General features: G+C 40.6%; 1 protein-coding gene across 1 annotated transcript in view; it reads left to right on the top strand.

The window, feature by feature from the left end:
• Positions 1–18,274, top strand: part of ube2f (ubiquitin-conjugating enzyme E2F (putative)) — a 30,402-nt gene extending 12,128 nt beyond the window's left edge. The window contains exons 6-10 of the mRNA XM_053440366.1: positions 1,095–1,165; positions 1,447–1,504; positions 4,787–4,819; positions 5,878–5,940; positions 16,634–18,274. Coding sequence (XP_053296341.1) covers positions 1,095–1,165; positions 1,447–1,504; positions 4,787–4,819; positions 5,878–5,940; positions 16,634–16,684 — 276 coding nt within the window. The 3' untranslated portion in view covers positions 16,685–18,274. The remainder of the gene's footprint in view (positions 1–1,094; positions 1,166–1,446; positions 1,505–4,786; positions 4,820–5,877; positions 5,941–16,633) is intronic.
• Positions 18,275–20,553: the final 2,279 nt, after the last annotated feature.

The raw sequence follows: 20,553 nt of genomic DNA, 5'->3' as shown, positions 1-20,553 counted from the left end.
TGTGTTGTCATACCTTATTAAGAATTGTAGAGAGATTGACCAGAAGGTGTCCACATTACTGGAGTTTGTGGCAGTGAGCGGTTTTGGCATGTACCGAGGTGTGATGCCATTTAAAGGTTTTGGAAATTGTAACATTTGAAAAACACGGAAAATAGGATTATGGAAATGTGACCCTTCCTTCTTGCTTTTTTAATGTGGTGTACCTTTCCCTTTTCCCCCTCCATCTCTGATACAGCCCCCATGTAACCAGAGTCAATGTGACTTTTGATAGCATGGAACATACCGGCTCTGCTCTGCTGTCCTTTGAACCACCCTGTTGCAAAATGCAGAGATTCACTAAACACACAGACCCTACAAATGCCATTTCAGCTGAGTCAAAAAATAAATAAATATAAACATATTTTTCTATCGTGGTCTGAGAGGCTGATGTTAACAGATGTTAATGTTACGAATTATGAGCGTAGCAGTTCAAACATTGCAAACTAGACTTGACTTGACAGATTTCATTAATGTTTGATGAGAGGAGTCAGTAAGGACTTCCCATGAAGGATCTTATCTTAGCTTTTTGCGGTTTTAAAAAGGGCTGTCTCGAAAATGTTTAATAAAATTGGTACATAATGGGTTCTGTATTTATGTAGCTTACAAACCACATAGCAATGACTTAATGATTTTAAAAGTGTTGCACTAGATGCATAACTTCTTTTATAGAGAGGCATCACAAAGTATTCAGACCCTTTTACTGATTGCACGATTTGTACTATTAAACCTTAAATTGCTGAAATTGCCATTTGTCTAAAAATCGACACATAACAACACGACAACTGGAGTGTTCCCACAATTAAAAAACAATTAAATCTCTCGTTAGCAGAAATCTCTGTCTCTAATTCACTGCTTTGTTTAAAAACTTTAATTGATAGTATATCACTACATATGATTGAATCACCCAATGATGAAACTTTAATGCTGGCCTCTGACGCCGGGCTGTGGCTGAATTTTTTAGCTTGTAAAGCAGCTGTAAATACAGGTTCTTTTTATTTGTTCATTTTTAGTAATACAAATTTGTTAATTGCTTTTGTCTCTTTATTAATGTTCAGCCTCCTAAAGTCCGATGTCTGACCAGAATATGGCATCCTAACATCACAGAGAACGGAGAGATCTGTTTGAGGTAATTCTGCTTCACACTCTTAACCCCTGTAGCTTCTTCTTCTCTTCATCACAATTGTTTATCATTATTTTGTAAGACACTGTTCTTCCTTCTAAGAAATTGATGAGAAAAGTAACATAAAGTTGTGTGTGTGTGTGTGTGGTACAATAACCTTTTAGCTCAATGGTGGTATAGGTTTGTGCCTGATTTTCCCAACATGGATTCTGGAACTCATGACCCTGAGGCAGAAACATGGTGTAATGACGAGCAGCCACTAACTGTGATTTTTTTTTTTTCTGCAGCTTATTGCGGGAACACTCTATTGATGGTACAGGCTGGGCCCCCACTAGAACATTAAAGGTAATATAACATTTATTAAAGATTATGTGCCTTTATTAAAAAACACGTTATTTTCTAAAACTCCTAAGAGATTTCTGGATGTGGGCATTTTTGGTGAGGAGATGATTTTAGCAGAAATTGTCGATGTGACAAACTGTATTTTAGTTTATAGGTTCACAATGACACATGTTGCTAGCCAAATCTAGTAAGGTTTGTTTGACATCATTATAACAGGATAACTTTGTATTCATTATTCTGTAAATGTTTGAAAAATATAGTTTTCTTTCTTCTCTTCGTGATGATGCAGGTTGCAAAGTTTGATCTCATTATAACCTCTGATTTAATTTAGCATTAACGCTGCTGTAATGATCAAAACTGAGGATTAATGGATTAAAGTCTGGTCACACCAGGTTTGAAATGCCAAAGCAGTGTTGTGACAGGTATATTGATGCCATGTTAAACAGAGGTTATGTAGATTGAAAGTTATTCCCACACAGCCTTATATTTCATTCACCTTCTCCAGATGACTGTCATGGATTACTGTACTGTTTGCCTGAAATAGATCTGACATTTCCTGCTGCTGAAATGTACAACGTGTCAAATAATACGTTTTATCACGTACTGCTTTATCAGTTCTCGTATTTGTCATTGGAGCAACTCCAATTCTGTGGCTGTAATAGGGATGCATGAAATGAAAATATACTCATGCAATATTAATTTAACCACGTTTTCAAAAATGAATCCCAAGCCCTTATTCTGAAATGCACATCAATGTGTTTTCAGCCTCAGTTGTGTGTTAAGGTTGTTGTGAAAGCTTCTCTTCCGTTGGCCTTGGCTCCGTAAGAAGGCGCTGCAAGGAAAGCAGCTTTGCATACATTGTGAGTGCTTATCTTGGTGTGTGTTTGTGTTCATTATAGCAATAAAAACCAGTGAGCACATAGTCCCTCTCAGGAAACACACTCTCCAGCATTGTATCTTTCATGTTATTTGCACGTTTCACCGCACACGTACATGAATTAAAGCTACTGGAGCAGCTCAGTATGAAAACTCAGATAGGCGTCAACAGTGTTCAGCTAGCTACACAATCAGGCCTGGAGATTCAGTGGCTTTTAAAAGGCGTAATCCACTTTGGACCTAACCCATTTTAATTCGATTTTAAATTGAATTAAATTAACAAATGATAACGCAAATTGGTTCTCTAATAGCTCTGGATGTCATTTGCATCACAAGATTCTGACGATGCTACTCCTCTGTCCCTGAATCACAGCTCAGGCACAGCATTCTTTCTCTTCCTCCATAAATATACTCAGTAAGAAATTGCAACTAATAATCTGAAATTCCTGTTTCAGATTTAAACCTGAAGTGATCTTTCGCTGTTGCTCAGAGACATGTTTTTTTTTATATTCTGCTTTTTTTGTGACCACCCGTCTCTATCCCTCTCACACTTTCGATTTGTCGTCTGTTACTTGTTTACTTCACTGTAAGTGTACGTTTGTTTATAAGTGTGAGAGTGAGAGCGGCTGGGAACGGGTGCACGTGTCGTCGAGTGTCACTGCAGGTGCAGAAAAATGTGTGAGAGAAAGTAACTGCAAAAGCTGTGAGTCAGAAAGGATGGTTTTAGTTTTGAGTGGGTGATGCTGTCGCTCTTCGCCGGTTGCCACTCTTCTCTACTTTAACCCACACACACACACAAACACACACACACAGACACAACACTGTCTCACATAAAATCCCATTACAATAATGCCTCACAGGGTAATTTCATCACAATGCACAGTTTCACATTTGGATAGTTTATGGCACTAAATGCAGTAAAAGAAAAAAGAAGACAATTCCTGAAGGGATTCCTGTTGTGCTGCTGCTTTTACATTTTGGTTTTATAGCGACAGTGTAAACGAGTTCATCCACAATTTTGGGTAAATCTGTTAAGATAAGGATGACCTACAATAAGAATTAATAGTATAAAAAATCCTGGGAGATCAGTGCCCTTTAAGTGGGTTTTGTCCCTGATGGGTTTCACAGGTAATAGACATTCACCAGATTAACCCGACCGATCTATTGCTGAATAGAAACAGTTGTCAAATTGTCCAATGTGCTGAGGACTGAGGTCGGCCTGGCCTTTCACTTCAGGTTGATTATTGTGATTATCCACTGAACTTGCACAGCGTGAACTCTCAGGGGCAACGGAGCGACTGCAAGCGAAGTATGGTAAAATCTTTGCGGTGGTTTTGACAGGCCGCAGGTGGGCTGAGGCGAGGGATACGTGAAAAGATGTGATTTACAAAATTATTCACACCCTTTGCTGTGGCACTAGAAATTATCGTGAGGGAAAATACCAGGAAGAATGAGTTAAACTTCTCAAACTGAGGTGTTCAATCACTCAAGAGTCTGACTATAAATAAGCCAATCACACGAAATGGCAGTTGTATCCATCGACAATTAAATCTGCGGCGCATGTTTGCAAAAGAAGGGGTCTTAACACTTTGTTTGTCTGTTTGATTATGAATAATTGAACACAAGCCCTGAAACTATTTGCTTGAAATTGCTGACCAGCTGAAAGTTGTCGGTAGCCGAGCGCAGTGGAACAAAGCTGCTCTTTTCACTCGCTCTTTTGTGATGACTCTCAGCGCTCAATTATACTCACTCACTGCCGCTCTTAATTGAAATTCTCCAGACTATTCCTGTAAGTAAAAAAGAGCAGGATAATGAAAGTGGGGAAGCTACAGTGATAAAAGGTGATTCTGAGGTTTTCCTTTGTTCTTCCAATGCGCTGGTCTCTGCAGCCTGTAGCTGTTGCCAGACCCACTGTGGAGTCTCCTTGTGCATGCTACAGTGGGTCATTAAGGAGTCCCATGGCCCCTGCTGGGAGCAGATTCATGGATCTGATGCTGAGATGCATTTTGAAATCAGATCTTTTTGTTTTACTGCTGTGGGGAATGTAGAAATACCACAATACTCATTAAGGTTACACTGGAAAGTTTGTCAGATTATTAAGTGTATAAATCGTGTTAAAGTGGGCTGGCAGTGATGATTATAGTTGCTCTTACTGGTTCGGCCACTATTGCTTTCATTTAGCAGTGATTCACATTTCTAACTTTAAGGTTGTGTACATATAAATGAACATCATGGTACAGTGTTGTCAGCTCGAGTGTATTAACAGTTTTAGTGTTTCATTGGGTTCTACTGAGCTCCCTTGTGACAACAGTGTATTATTAAGTTTATATTAGATTGTGTTTTGAGATTTATATTTATATATATTTCTATCAATTGACCATTAATGCTTTTTTCATTTGCTTTTTCTAGGACGTTGTCTGGGGATTGAACTCCTTGTTTACGGTAAGTTTAACTTTTTTGCCTCATTAACACGACTATGCTGTTCAAAACTTATTTAACAAAATCAAATTCTGGTTTTAGGAAAATATAAAACCTAATGTTTGTAATGTTAAGTCATTTAATTAATTATTAAATAGAAAGCAAATTAAGTTATTTTCTTAGCATAAATGTTGGAAATGCTTCTGGTTTCCGATAGTTAATGAGACAAAACAAAAATCTAAAGATCTCAGCCTTTGTAAAATGTTATCTATTTGCACAATTTTCCTTAAAGTTTGTAGTTTAAAACAGGAAACTTCACAGAGATAAGTGCCTTCATTTCCTACCTGGTTATAAACACGACTGAAGTTTTTGTTTTGAAGTTGCTCTCTGTGTGTAGGTTACTCACAATGACACTAGTCAAGGGTAGGTTACAATTTCAAATTATACAAGTGTCTAGTAGGATCTTAAACATTTCATTTTTTAATTTCAAGGCAAGCAGTAATTAAGCGTCTCAAAGCAATCAGATCAGAAGTCCAAAATATGCTTATTTGTCCTCAATGCAAGCTTGTATAAATGTCTCATCAACTGCATTGCAAGTATCCATACTCACCCTGAAGTCAGCACTGTTCCCATGATGATAATGGTGATGGTAATCTGCATTGATGCACGGTAATGCCCCAATTCTTACCTCCTAATCAGGAAACCACCTCTCAGGCCATGTTCCCTGTTATCTCTATTAACACTCTGCCTCTTGCCTCACTTGTTATGCACAACTTCTCTAAGGCAACAGCTTAATTATGCTGTTTTATTTGTTGCAGTTCAAAATCCATGGTGACATTGCAGAAAGTAGATATTGCTGAAATGGCCAAATTTGATCAGTTATTGGGGGGAATTAGCACAATTGGTGGAGCTATTGAACCTTGAAAAGTTCTGCAGTAAAAGTTTTGAGTCGTGCTGGCCTCGATCAATAGCTGGTGTTTCATGATTTTAACTCCACATTGTGATTCGTGGTTTGCTGTTTTTACAGTTTCTCTCTGTGCATGTTTTTCTTCACATCCTCTCCCTCCTGGTCTCTGCTGCAGGACCTGTTGAACTTTGATGACCCGTTGAACATCGATGCGGCGGAACACCATCTGAAGGACAAGGTGAGACTCAAACCTCGGCTTCAGTTGTGTCATTTACATTCAGACTAGTCACTGGTAAATTCTCCTCAAAGTTTCTCCAACTTTCTTACAGTGTCTATAATCGTATATTCATACCCTACCTGCTGCTAATAGCCTGCAGAGTAAACGTATTTGGATAGGACATGTAGCTGCTGCAGGAGCTGAAGCTTTCTCTGAAGCTGTGTGTGCACCACTTGCCTATAGGGAATCATGTGCTTTAATCAGGCTCAACACAAAGAGCACATAGCAGCCTTTTTCCGAGCAGAGAATGCCAATGACGTTGTATTCTCCACGGAACAGGTGTTATTAGAAAAGGCACTGAATTCACACGCAACTATTTAATTCAGTGGCTCTGCAGCAGACGGCCGGCTTTGCAATTTGGAAGTCAAATCAGGACTAAAATAAACTGTGTCTCTCTAGTTCTCACAACCCTTGCTACTCTTTCATGAGATGGTTATTTCCAAATGTATGTGTACAGACTTGTAAGCCCGCGTTTTTTTTTAACTGGAACTTTAAGTATATTTCATCTGGGATTCCCTGAAACTGACCTGTGTCTTATCAACCTTTATGTTTTGGCATACAGGACAGTGTTGACTTTGTGAGGAAGTGGTTGAATGGAAGACTTCCTCTTAGCAAATCAAATATTCAAAATGTTTCTAACAAAAAAGGCCCCTTGGCTTATTGTTTTTTTATTTATTTCCTCTATCTCACCTCATTTGTGTTATCATCGCCAATTAATTTCGATCTCATGCATCACCTCTCTTTCATTCAATCATTTATCGGTACATCAGACTGTGTCATAGTGTTCGGAGGCTAAATTTCTTTGGTTTGCTTACAATATGTTCTTTCTTGGATTTCCAACCAAACTAATGTAACTCTGCAGGGAGCCTGCTAACCAGGGGAATGGCTGTGCCTGGGTCCAGTTGAGCTGAAAGCATTTTAAAGTACAATATTTGAACTTTGGCACCTTGCACAAACAGTTTCCCATGATGCACTGGTACAGTCACTAGTGCGTAATAATGGCCGCCATGTGACCCTTAGTAGATGTGAAAGAGTTTAGATTTTTGTGTTTTGAGAGGGTAAAAGAGAGAGAGAGCGAGTTTGCAAAAATCTCGCTTGGCAGAGTTATACTCGTTTGAATGAGTCACTTGTCACAGATGTGGGAGTAGAGTGTCAATGGGTCTTTTAGAAAGCAAATAAAAAACATTCCTCATTTTTGAGTCACAAACTCTGATTAGATTATTAATGAGCCAAAATCTCTCAAAAATAATCATAAAGCATACATTTTACTACAACATTTTCTGCTTGTACATATTCATTTATTTCCTCACAGTCACAATCAGCCAATCAAATAGCTGGAAAAATACTTTTGATGGAGTCATTTAGGACGGATGTTAAAAACCAGGTCTGATGGGATCTGAGAGTTGAGAGCTGCCACAGACTGAGGCAGAGCTGACCGTCAATATGAGGAGTGAATAGGTAACTGCAAGTATATAAAATATAAAAAGATAAAACTAAGGCATCAAACATTAGATATTTTAAAAGGCAAGTGTGCAAAGGAAAACTAGAAAATGACTAAATGAGCTTGTCGACCGAAGATAAATTAACAATTTGCATGGTGAGGAAAAACCTCTTAATGACTCCACAGCAAGTTAAGAGTGCCTGACACTTCATTATTCAGGCTGTCGAAGCAGATGTTAAAGTGGAGGATTAATCTCAAGGATAAACTCATCACTTGTGGAGAGAGACAAACAGTTTTGAGTTTGCGAGATCGACATAAATAAAAGATGAGCATATTTTCACTTTCACAAAAATGCATTTCCTGGAAGTCGTGGTGCTGCTTCACTGTGCTGTCGCGGTTCTCTGGAGTCGCAGCAACTGAAAACACGAAGTCATCCAACCATGACCCCCTCCCACTGAGTCACTGAGTCAGGCCGCTGTAATCAACGTCGGCTGTAAGTGGGTGGATCCGTGGGAGTTTGTGTGTCAGCACGCATCCATGTTTATGTATGTGGACGTGTGTGTTTGTGTGTGTTGAGGCTTTTGAAGTGGAACTCCTTTGGTGGCTGCTCGCTGAGTACATTTACAGGATAAAGTGGCTGAAAGGAAACACTCTCATGGGCTATTTGGGGAGTGTGTGAATAGTTAGTTGGTTACCTTGGTGTTGCACTGCTGTTGGTTGGGAGAGATTCTTTTTGTGTGTGTGTGTACAGATACAAATATGGAATGGGCTGATCCGCTTGAACACAAGCTGTGTTTACATGTGCATGAATATTTGTGTAACAATTTAAATTCCACAGATTATTTACAGTCCCTCTGCAGTCTTATTCCTCTCACAGTGAATTCAATGAAATCAGAGAATACCCTGCTTATCACTGCTGGTCAATACTGAGCTTTGAAATAAATAGCTGTCACCTGTTTGTTCAAAGTTCAGTGAAGCTCAGTGGTAAATGTGGTTTTCATTGTGATTGTCGTGAATGCGCTGTTGTTGTGATGAACAAAGTCACTTGTGTAGATGAGCCACGGCCGCCCCGGCTACACAGCACTGGGCACTTGTTTATTTAATGTTGATTAATTTTAATGTATCATATGTCTAAAATGCACCAAACTCAACACCACGCCTCCTTAGGGCCTCAACAATACACAAGCCAAGTGGGAAGCCGATAAGATGAACAGTTCTCAGTATGGGCGTTCCACATACAGACAGAGATTTATGTGTAAACGATACTACATTGATATTGAATTGGGACACAGCTATAACCAATTAATAATACTACAAGTTATTGTCATGTGTAAGGCTCCATAACTATGTATGGGTGGTATGAGCTGAAGGTTTGGAGCTGTGCTTGATATCATAGCCTGATCTTTATCTGTTATTCCCCACAATGTTTTAAATGTTTGAAATGAAGACAAATGGTTTGTGTTTGTGCAAAGAAAAACATATTTATCTTTGACATTATTATTAATTACTTATATGTAGGAGGAAATAAAGAAAGGTCTCAGGCAACCTCCTCACTTACAATGGCCTCAAAAAACAATATTTATAAATCTAATATCTGCACTTCTCTGACCAAGTGTCACCACCAAAAACATATTAAACTCCACAGAGGTTGGAGGAGAATAAGGGTTATTTATTATATCAGCTTATTCAGGTCCAGGTGTCAGAGAAGAGGAAAACGTGTTTCACTAATATACAAGTTGTACATGTCCTATAAAGAGTATTAAATACAGTGCATGACATATTTTGTTTTTATAGGCAGCAGAGACTGGTGAGCAGGGAGAACCACAGTGTGTCTTACCCTTTAACACATCACCCGACTGCATTAATACAAGGGCCATTATTAAAATGTCATGTCCATAAAATGGCAGATGTGCACGGAAACATGAACATACACAAATAAACAAACAGCTCAGTGTTTGAACAGATAATAACAGCCTCAGAACGGAACCTCCGATGGTTTGTTCGTGTTTCCCATGATCCCACTCTGCATGCTCGATTGTTTTCTACATCACCGATTGCTGATTCATTTGAGAGACCACCTTTCTATCTATTACATACTCTATCTCTTGTTTCCTCGGCTAGCAGAAGCATTTGAGCCTGTTCAGTCAATAGTCAATCATTTTTTAACCTACACACACACACACACACACACACACAAACACACACTCTGTACTGTCTCTGTATCTCTTCTGTTCATCTTATCAGCTTTCTGCTGTGGTCCTGATGGGATTCTTTAGAGCAGCGATGGTTGAAGAGGGTTCACGGTCGTTCATGAGTCACAGAATGTCAGCACCAAAAAAATAAACCAGCATGTTCACTGATTAGGAATCTGCTCTCATTCCCTTAGGTTATCCTTAAAATGTTTCATTAATGTTTTTGTTAGACATAATTAAAACTCCAGTTGTAGCTGTGAGCTCATTATGGCTCTGCAAATTCTACTTCATTACCCGTCATAAGGAGGAAGGTGACAGAAGTGAAAATAAAGGTCTCATTGTTTTAAAACCTGTGAAATATAGGAGCCAAGCAAGAAATAGATTTCTCTAGTGAGTTCAACAGTGCAGCTGCAGCCACCTCATTATGGTTTGTCCCTATTCTGTCAAATCCCTGCCTATTGGTCAGGCATGCGGACTCAAACAAGATGACTGTTGAGACGGACATTCTTGGGACTTCCCTCTCTTGTTTTCTATAAATTTGTCTTTGTCTTAACTTGCTGTCACCAGATAAACCCGCCTCACCAAAATACAACCATGCTTTCCCTCTTGATGAGGCGGTGGACAATCCAGATACATCATCATTTCCTGGAAAGACTGAGGCTGTGGTATTGTTAATGCAAACTGCGACAGAGAGCGATGGATAGAGAACAGCTCTTCACATCTGTTCTCTATCTCGCTGCTTTATTTAGAAAACTACGGATGCATCCACACTTCTACTTTAACAAGTAGAAAGACATCCATTTCTCACACATTTACACTTTGTTTCCACTGTTGTACAGAGTTTCTGGAGACCCTAAAACTGTAAACAGGAAACACAACTGTCCCCAGCTTCGTTTTTGAAAACTCTGGAGGTGCATTTTACCCTTTAGCATCCAACAGCACTTAAAAGAGATTGTATTGCCGTGATTATAAAGTCTACCGTAGCTGATATTACGCTTTAGCTTAGATTTTAGGTTCACAGGTTATGGCCACATACACATACAGTGCCTTGCATAAGTATTCACCCCCTTTGGACTTTTCTACACTTTGTCATGGTATAACCACAGATTAAAATGTATTTCATCGTGAGTTTATGTAATGGACCAACACAAAATAGTGCATCATTTGGAAGTGGGGGGAAATATTACATGGATTTCACAATTATTTACAAATAAAAATCTGAAAAGTGTTGAGTGCATATGTATTCACCCCCTTTACTGTGAAACCCCTAACAAAGATCTGGTGCGACCAATTGCATTCACAAGTCACATTTGCAAGTCACATAATTAGTAAATAGGGTCCACCTGTCTGCAATTTAATCTCAGTATAAATACACCTGTTCTGTGACGGACTCAGAGTTTGTTGGAGATCATTACTGAACAAACAGCATCATGAAGACCAAGGAGCTCACCAAACAGGTCAGCGATAAAGTTGTGGAGAAATATGAAGCAGGGTTAGGTTATAAAATAATATCCAGAGCTTTGAACATCTCTCTGAGCACCATAAAATCCATCATAAGAAAATGGAAAGAATATGGCACAACCGCAAACCTACCAAGAGGAGGCCGTCCACCCAAACTGAAGAGTCGGACAAGGAGAAAATGAATCAGAGAAGCAACCAGGAGGCCCATGGTTACTCTGGAGGAGTTGCAGAGATCCACAGCTGAGGTGGGAGAATCTGTCCACAGGACAACTATTAGTCGTCTACTCCACAAATCTGGCCTTTATGGAAGAGTGGCAAGAAGAAAGCCATTGTTGAAAGGGATCCATAAAAAATCCCGTTTGGAGTTTGCCAGAAGCCATGTGGGAGACACAGCAAACATGTGGAAGAAGGTGCTCTGGTCAGATGAGACCAAAATTGAACTTTTTGGCCTCAATGCAAAACGCTATGTGTGGCGAAAACCCAACACTGCCCATCACCCTGAGCACACCATCCCAACAGTGAAACATGGTGGTGGTAGCATCATGCTGTGGGGATGCTTCTCTTCAGCAGGTACAGGGAAACTGGTCAGAATAGAGGGAAAGATGGATGGAGCCAAATACAGGGAAATCCTTGAAGAAAATCTGATGCAGTCTGCAAAAGACTTGAGACTGGGGCGGAGGTTCATCTTCCAGCAGGACAATGACCCTAAACATACAGCCAGAGCTACAAAGGAATGGTTTGGATTAAAGAATGTTAATGTCTTAAAATGGCCCAGTCAAAGCCCAGACCTCAATCCAATAGAGAATCTATGGCAAGACTTGAAGATTGCGGTTCACAGACGGTCTCCATCCAATCTGACTGAGCTTCATCTTTTTTGCCAAGAAGAATGGACAAACCTTTCCATCTCTAGATGTGCAAAGCTGGTAGAGACATACCCCAAAAGACTTGCAGCTGTAATTGCAGCGAAAGGGGGTTCTACCAAGTATTGACACAGGGGGGTGAATACTTATGCACCCAACAGATGTCAACTTTTTTGTTCTCATTATTGTTTGTGTCACAATAAAATTTATTTTGCACCTCCAAAGTACTATGCATGTTTTGTTGATCAAACGGGAAAAAGTTTATTTAAGTCTATTTGAATTCCAGTTAGTAACAGTACATAATGGGAAAAAGTCCAAGGGGGGTGAATACTTATGCAAGGCACTGTACATAGTCTTCAGGATTGTGTGTTTTCAGCAGCGCTGTTGTTGTGTAAATGTCCTTGAGGATATTACACTGAACCGGTATTTTCACGTGTCAGTGGAGAGATTTAAGTGACTGCAGAGTAGTTCCTGGCAGGGTTGTTCATAATTACCTTGTCATGTGTGTGTTAATTGAGCTGAAGCCTCTAACACCTGAAGGGCTGCAGGAGCCAGGATAGCTGAAATAATAAATATCAAACATTTAAAAAACCTCAGCACAGAAAATCCGTCCTTCCAGCCATAATTTGAATTGAATGTTTGTAATCTTATGGAGACGGTATTTCAGAATCATCTGAACATTAAAAAATAATTGGACTAAAAAGAGGAGCTGAACCATTTCAAAGTTGGCTTTTGTTAACATGAAGATATCTACTATCTAATGTTGATTCTTTTGTACGGGCAAAATAATGAAATCATGAATCATATTAAAATGAATTCTAAATAATATATTAGCACCACATTATCATCATAATGACTCCAAAGTGGTGACTCATTCACTTTGGTGCAAGTAAAACCAACCTCATTAAATCTGAACTTATGAACATTAAACCTATGATAAATAAAGTGTGACTGCAAACATCAGTAATATCATTAATTTTCAATTCGATTATCTTTCTAATTTGATGCAAGACTGAGTTATTAATGGTAAATCTTCAGGGTATTACGGCGGTTTATGGAATAAGCTCTACATCAATTTGAATATGCAGCCTTAGAGGATGTAGCAACCTCTGGCTTGTAACAACACTACATTCGGATTCCTCCAAATATGCAACAGCGTTCGAGTCCGGGATGTGGCTTCACTTCTGGAACTGTGGGAGGAAGTGGAGACGTGTCGTCCATCTTTTATATACAGTCTATTGATGCTCCTCACACAATTTTGAGGTTAAACCACTTTTCTGGATCACACCTGGATGTTCCACTACATTTTCTCTTCTACAGAACTCTGAAAAGATTATTTTGTCAGCCCAAGTGTGAAATCACCTTTCCGCTGCTGAGTGCTCTCCTGGCCTCCACACCTCTGCACATCCCCCTGTCATCTCTCTCTCCTCTCTTCCTCTTCCTGTTCACACCTCTCCTCTCCCCTTCAGTTTTCCCTTGGCAGTGCAGAATACATCCTGTGGCTTTTTACATCGCAGTTTTCAACTTTAAGCAGAATTGTTGGTCCCCACAGGGTTTAATTTGCATCCCCCTTCCCCCTGATGGTGGCACATATTTTGACTACTTGTACAGATTGCTGGAGGAGAGGAGAGTTAATTGCCTTCCGTGGGTGAAACAGAGCAAAGTCTCGTCTTACAACGTTTTTTAAATGGCTGCAGTTTACTTGGGTTCTTCAAACTAATGAAAGTAATATGCAGTCTCAGCTAGTTTTCTGCTTTAGGACAGAAAAGGATTGGCAAAGTAAGATAAATGGTACTTTCATGTAAACAATTTATTTATGTGTGATGACATCAATACAATGATCTAATCCTTCAAATGTATGTGCCACTCTCTAAATGTGTATTCCTAGTTTATTTCACCCTTTATCTTAGTCTGCGATTCATATCTGTGCTGGACGTCTTAATTGGGGCTATTTTAAACGGCTTTATAAACCTAACGCTGTGAGTTCTATGTCCGTGTATTTGATCTGACTTACGAATGTATGTGAAGGGGCTTAATTGGGCCAAGCTGGAGCTGCACAAGACGCCCTGTAGTGTTTATTTAACTTAGCTTCCTCTGTGCTCTCTGTCAGCCCTGCAAACCTTTTTCTCCACGACATTGAATATTATTGTGTTCTATAATTCGAGGCAGAATATGGCTGGAAGACAGGCAGGCGCATAAAAAGTGACAGATGGACTAGAATCTCATATTTACAAGTGATGTACATATTCCAGAGTCTATATTTGGGTATATTGAATAAATGTGGTAACATAAGGGGACTGTTGGGCCTGTGTGGAGGTGTTCGCTCCCCTGAGTGCAATTCTAGTTCAACAAGAAAGTCAGCTTTGGATAACTGCTGATGCATACTTACTGTAAATCAGTATAGTCCTCACAGTTAGTCAGCTATTCAACGATGGCTGTAAGATTCAACATTCAAAATGTCTTGTGGGAAGATCTTCATGACGTAATCTCCTGCTTAAAGTTTGCTTGTGCATAACTATTAGTACGTTAACTCTAATCCAGTTCAACAGAAATCGAGGTGTTGTTATGATGTATTTTCTGTATATTCACATTATTTCTTCATTGTTTTCAGTTCTCTGAAATGTGTTTGAATATTAATTTGCACATTGCTCACAGCTCTGTATTATGAATCCCGCGATGAGCTTATATGTTAGAAAAACATCATTTAATGATTTGAACCACTGACTTCTCAACTGGCATTTAATCAGATTATTAGATTAGACGAGAGCACTGCTGAGGCAGAATGTTACTCTAGTTTAAACACGCAGAACCTTTCCCATGAAATGAAGAAGTTCTCTCTTCATTTCAGTGTCATCACGCTCCTCTGCAATTGCCTCAGCTGTGTCAGAGCTGTGAGACGAGCTCTGCTGCCGACTGAGTGAACGATGAATAATCACTCCCTCTGATCTATAATTCCACTTCACCTAGCCTGTTATTTCACAAAGTGCCTCTATACCGAAATAAACCAAAGTAGCAGGTTCGCTTCAAAATATACAATCTGTAAAGCCAAAACACTCTAAACTTATACCTATACTTTGCACTTGGCTCTTGCACTTGTAAACCTATAGGAGGAGATCGCTCAGCAGCAGTGGAGCTGATCTGTCATCCTTCTTTGTACAGATTCTCAAACTCATCACTTCTGAGGTTTGAGTCTGGCAGCTTTTCAGCATTCCTGTGTGTCCGACATACACAGGAACACATACATCCCCCCCCCTTTCCACCGACTCGTGGGTTTCCTCACGTTCTTCTGTTTCTTGAGCATATCCCAGTGGCCCCAGTCACGTCCCAGCATCGTGTGTGTGACTAAATGACTGGGGCATGAATCAGTTTGTCAGTGTGTGAAATTCCATGTTTGATAGCAGGAACAGTGGACATGATGGTATTAAATGATGTTATCAATTTAGACTATTACTCAAATTCCATTCATTAAATACCATACTAATCTTTTTATTAATTTGTTTGATTTAAAGTTACTAAACTGCTCCTTGGAGTCAACGTTTCTCAACCACTGAGAGGCTACATGCTCCATTACATCGGTAATGTTTAGAAAATAGGATTATCCTCGTGACTCTGGGTACTTTGGTGCTACCGAAGCAGTTTTCCAACCTCTGTACTGCGTCATCATTAATTCCTCTAAAGAATCTCCCCGTCACTGCAGTCGTGTGCGATCTGTGGCCCCAATTACCACCGTTCCTATGATTTACAACATGTCTAGCTACAACACAGTTCTGCTTGGCTGTGCACTTTCTTGTGAAGTCCGAGTACAGGAAAATCTTTTCACAAACAGGAAAAGGGACAAACAATAACAGGCTGGTGTGCAGCCTTTCAGCGAAATCCATGATATTATGTTGCCCCTGAGAACGGCCTAATTGGTTAAAGAGAAAAGACACAAGGCAGAAATAATGGACACAACTGAGGAAGAAGGAGAGAAAGGTCACACCCAGAGCTCGATTGGGCCAGATGTCACTGAGATGGGTGTCTCTGTGAGCCTCAAAGGGAGACTGTGAGGGGGGGGGGGGGGGGGGGGGGAGAGAGCCCAAGAACGACCAGAAGGGACATAATGGAGGGGAAGGAAAAACATGGTCACTGGAGGAGAGAGCATGCATGGCCAGAGGGGACATGAGTTGAAAATACATCATCGCAATGTGGTGTTGTGTCACACAGGATGTCCTTGAACTGATCAACATGTAAAGGTGTTTAGTTATTCGTCTCGGATGAAGCAGAAACATGTAGTGCTGAGCTTCACACTTTCTTCAGTTTTAAAATGGTAATAGTAGATAGAAAACTGCATCAATGGATATAATTATGTATATAAGTACATCTGTATTAACCAGCTGTGAACATATTAGATCTACAAATTATTTTTGGGGGATTTATTCATCATTCACAAATTTGACCAAATTTCCAAGTAAAATGATAATATGAGAAATACGGTTTTCGAAGTTTTTAGGAATTAAGAGACCAAAAGTGCAAGAATCATATCATCATCAATCATACTTTGCATTAAGTTGAAATATACTTTATTTGAAATGACGCACTGTAAATAATCACAGTTTCTTTCAGCGGCTGATCTTCTACAAATATTATAAATACAATTGTAATTTCTCGCTTTTTTTCTGTGCATCTCACATGCTCCTGATGTGTCTCTCTCTCTTATCCAGGAGGATTTCCGGACTAAGGTTCAAGATTACATCAAGCGCTACGCCAGATGATAGAAGCACCAACATCCGCCTGCAACAATCAACCAAACGACTCTACCTTGCCTCTGCTTATCTTGGCCGACTTCCCGATGTGTGTGAACCCACAGCTGTTTCTGTGACACTCACGACTCCCCCCCCCCCCCCCCCCCCGACACCTCGCCCGCCTGTGCCCGTCTCCGTTCACCCGATTGCAATAATCACCATCTTGCAGGAACAAAAAGATAAAAATGAGAAAAAAGACGTGTGGCTAAGAGGAGACTTGCATACAAAAGAAGTTTATCCTTTCATTATCCTGAAGAGTTGAGTTTCACAACGACCACGATGTCTTCTTGTGGAAAGACGGCCAGTCGGAAATGAGCCAATGGCGACGAGTGGGACCCGTAAGAAGATTCACTGGCGGGAAAAAAAAAATACAAAAAAACATACGTGAAGCTTTTTTAAAATTTGACGACTCATGAGAAAGAATATGCTACTATCAATTCTCTGTTCCAGTGCCTGCCATGTTTGTGTTGCTAAAGAGAAAATGCATGTGAGTTCACAAGCACGCACACACACACACACAGACACACACACACACAGACACACACAGACACACACACAGACACACCGACACACACTGTCGCATTCTGTGGTAAGACGTGAATATATGTACATGCATTTCTTGTCTGTTAAATACACACACACACACACACTCAAGTTGAACAGCCTTCAACCCCCCTGCCCTACTCGACAGCATGTGAATGACCACATTGTCCCGTTGAGTTGTTATTCTCACAAGTACACACACACACACACACACACACACACATAGATACATACTATTATTTTGTATTTTCATCCCCAGTGGGATAAAGTACTATTACTAAAACCACAGCCAAATGTTTTGTACTATTTTCAGCTGTCATCTCTGTTTCCCTATTCTCCTTTACAGTTTTTTGTCTTTCCTCCATCCCTCCGTATTTCTGTTTCATTACACACACACACACACACACACACACACACACACACACACACACACACACACACACACACACACACACACACACACACACACAAGTTCCTTTCCCCATTGAGGTTTGTTCATACTTGCAGTGCAATCATTGACAGTGACATATTTTCACCTGATAGCGTTGAACCCAAGCACTTTGGGTTTTGAACTGACTCTGGGGTTAAAGTACTGATTCAGGTTGAAAGGTGCTTTTTGTTTGGCAGCCGTTAACTTTACCCTTTTTTCATTTTCATTTCCCTTCGCAATAGAAATGTTGTTTCGTTCCTATTGCTTTCACTTCTTTCCTTCTGCCAAAGTTGGGAAGCCGGCCCCCCGACCCAACCTCTCGCAAAGTGTCACAGGCTGTCACGTCACTTTGTATCACCGAGGCACTGTAGCATCCATGTGTCCTGGAGAAGAGGCTCCTCTGCTCAGAGGGCACATCATAACCTTTTGTCTTATAAACATAACATTTACTGAAGCTCTTGGCAAGCGACCATCAGCACCACCCACTCCTGACAAGAGACAACATTCGCCGGCAGAGGAAACTTACCAACAGAACTTCTAATTTGACATCTATCACAAATTAGCCATTCTGGAATTGCGAGTCTCCCCCCCCCCCCCCCCCCCCCCCCAATGTTTCATGGACACAATGTAATTCTGCATTTGAACATGAGCACAATATTGTATCAGATGAAAATAAGAAAACCAGAGCGTAGAATTGTCAGTGAGGTCTGCAGCTCTGGGAGCTTTTCTCCCTCGGCAGCATTTAATCAAGTCGATATGGAAGATAAACACTGTCAAACTGAAAGTGGGCACTTAACCCTCATAGTGGTCATTTCATCACAGTGTCATTGTGCTGCAGTATGAACTGAAACCATTCTCTGTCTCCAGACGTTATGAAATCACTGCACATGTCCTCTCATTCTATGTCTGTCTAGAAAGATCATACTTGTGTGCGTTTGTGTTTGTGTGTGTTTGTGTGTGTGTGTGTGTGTGGTTGGCTCGGCCCTGGCTCTTTGAGTTGTACCTGCTCCTCTCGACCTGTCACTCCGTTCAGCTCACACATCTGCATGAGGCAAAGTCTGTGTAATCTGCCAGAGGTGCGTTTTTTACTGAGGATGTCAGAAACTAATTGTTAAGGTTTGAACTCTTAAGCTGGAGATGTGTAGAGACAGAACGTTTGCGCTTGTGGAGCGTGTGTGTGTGTGTGTGAGTGTGTGTGTGTGTGTGTGTGTGAGCCTCAGTAAGATGTGTTGAAAAGATGTGACTTGTTAGCATGCTCTGGTTTCCTCTGGCTCCCTCTTTCATTTCTGTTATTCTGGCTCATTGCTCAACGGCTCACAGGATTTTAGTTTTCATGGTGAAAGTGAACAGATCATCAGACGTCGCCGGCCTCTAATAAAGCAGCCGATAGTTCTGTTGATGTTGACACACGGGGGGGGTTCCATGGCGTTTCCCCCCACATGCTCCTGGTCCACGCAATCCTCCAAGGCGAACGCTACTGCCTATTTATTTGAAGCCATCCTGTTTAATTGCAGCGACAGCTTATTGCCTCCAGGGCACGGTAGCCCAACACTCTTTATCCCAGCCTTACTAATGCTCTGACTTCAGCTTCCCTTTAGTTTGGCAGTCGGCGATGTTGATATCGTCCCAGGATGCTGCTGCTGGGAAATGTCCCTGCTTGGGCTAACTGCGTCTTTATGTCCAGGGGAGACGATTCACCACCGGCTCTTCTCCAAAACCCTCAACCTGTTTTCTTTCTCAGATTGTATATCCATTTTTTAAGATATATTAAAGAGAATATGAATTAAAACAATGTGGCTTGTTTTATCAGGTGCTTCGTTCTTAATCGTTGCAAATGTTGAAGATTATTTAAATCTGTAAATAACATACTTATTCTTTTTCCTGCTTCTCATTTGGTATGTAAATGTGTCTTGCAGGATTGTTTTATTGATTTAAGTCAACCTGGTGCACACATACACACACACACACACACACTAACACAACAGTCAATACTCTGTCTTACTTAACCCTCCAGGAGTTAAACACTACAACTGCAAAATTAAGGAGAAAATAAAACTGCACTAATTGGGACAGAATAAATCTAGTAAGTGGACGTTGAGGTAAGATTTTAATTAGCATTCTTTCAGTGTTAACATGAATTTCATTTTTTAAACTTAACTGAGATATACATTGATATAAGTGCCGTTGTGTAACCCATGTGTTGTGTATAGCTACAGTGCTATAGTAGGTCTTCCTCTGCTCTGCTCCTATACCTTATAGAGAGGAGTTTTTCCAGGTGGTGGTTAGTGTGTGTCTGCTCACAAACTTGCACATGCATGCGCATAATGTTTTACTCCATCAGAAAACTGTCAGCCAGACCCAGTGTTTACTTTGCTGACGAGGACACACACACACACACACACACACACACACACACACACACACACACACACACACACACACACACACACACACACACACACACACACACACACACACTACCCTGTCATCTGTCAGTCTCCCACACAGCCCGTCCTCATGCCAGTTCTTGTGTGTCGTGCTTGTGTGTCGTGTGTGAGCAGTGACGGCTGACTCCCACAGCCAGGTAATGAGATGTCTGAATGTAATGAATCTAAAATGCATTTCTCTGGATGCCCTGCTGTCGACTCACCACCCTGCTGCGGAGCCTTATTACGTTCTGATGTGAGTCCTCCTGAACCCGGCCTCCTATGAATTAAATGAATCAAAACACATTTCCACTTCCATTAACAGTCCAGGGAAGGAGAAGAGAAAGTAATGAGGACCTGCAGAAATTGTGTCCTTAAGGAGTTCAGGCTGACAGCGAACCTGCCAGACGTATTAAAGTGATTAATGGGTTCAATTGACC

Source organism: Pleuronectes platessa, chromosome 14, assembly GCF_947347685.1.
Source record: "Pleuronectes platessa chromosome 14, fPlePla1.1, whole genome shotgun sequence".
Classification (NCBI taxonomy): Eukaryota; Metazoa; Chordata; class Actinopteri; order Pleuronectiformes; family Pleuronectidae; genus Pleuronectes; species Pleuronectes platessa.
This window is presented reverse-complemented; position numbering and strand designations above follow the sequence as displayed.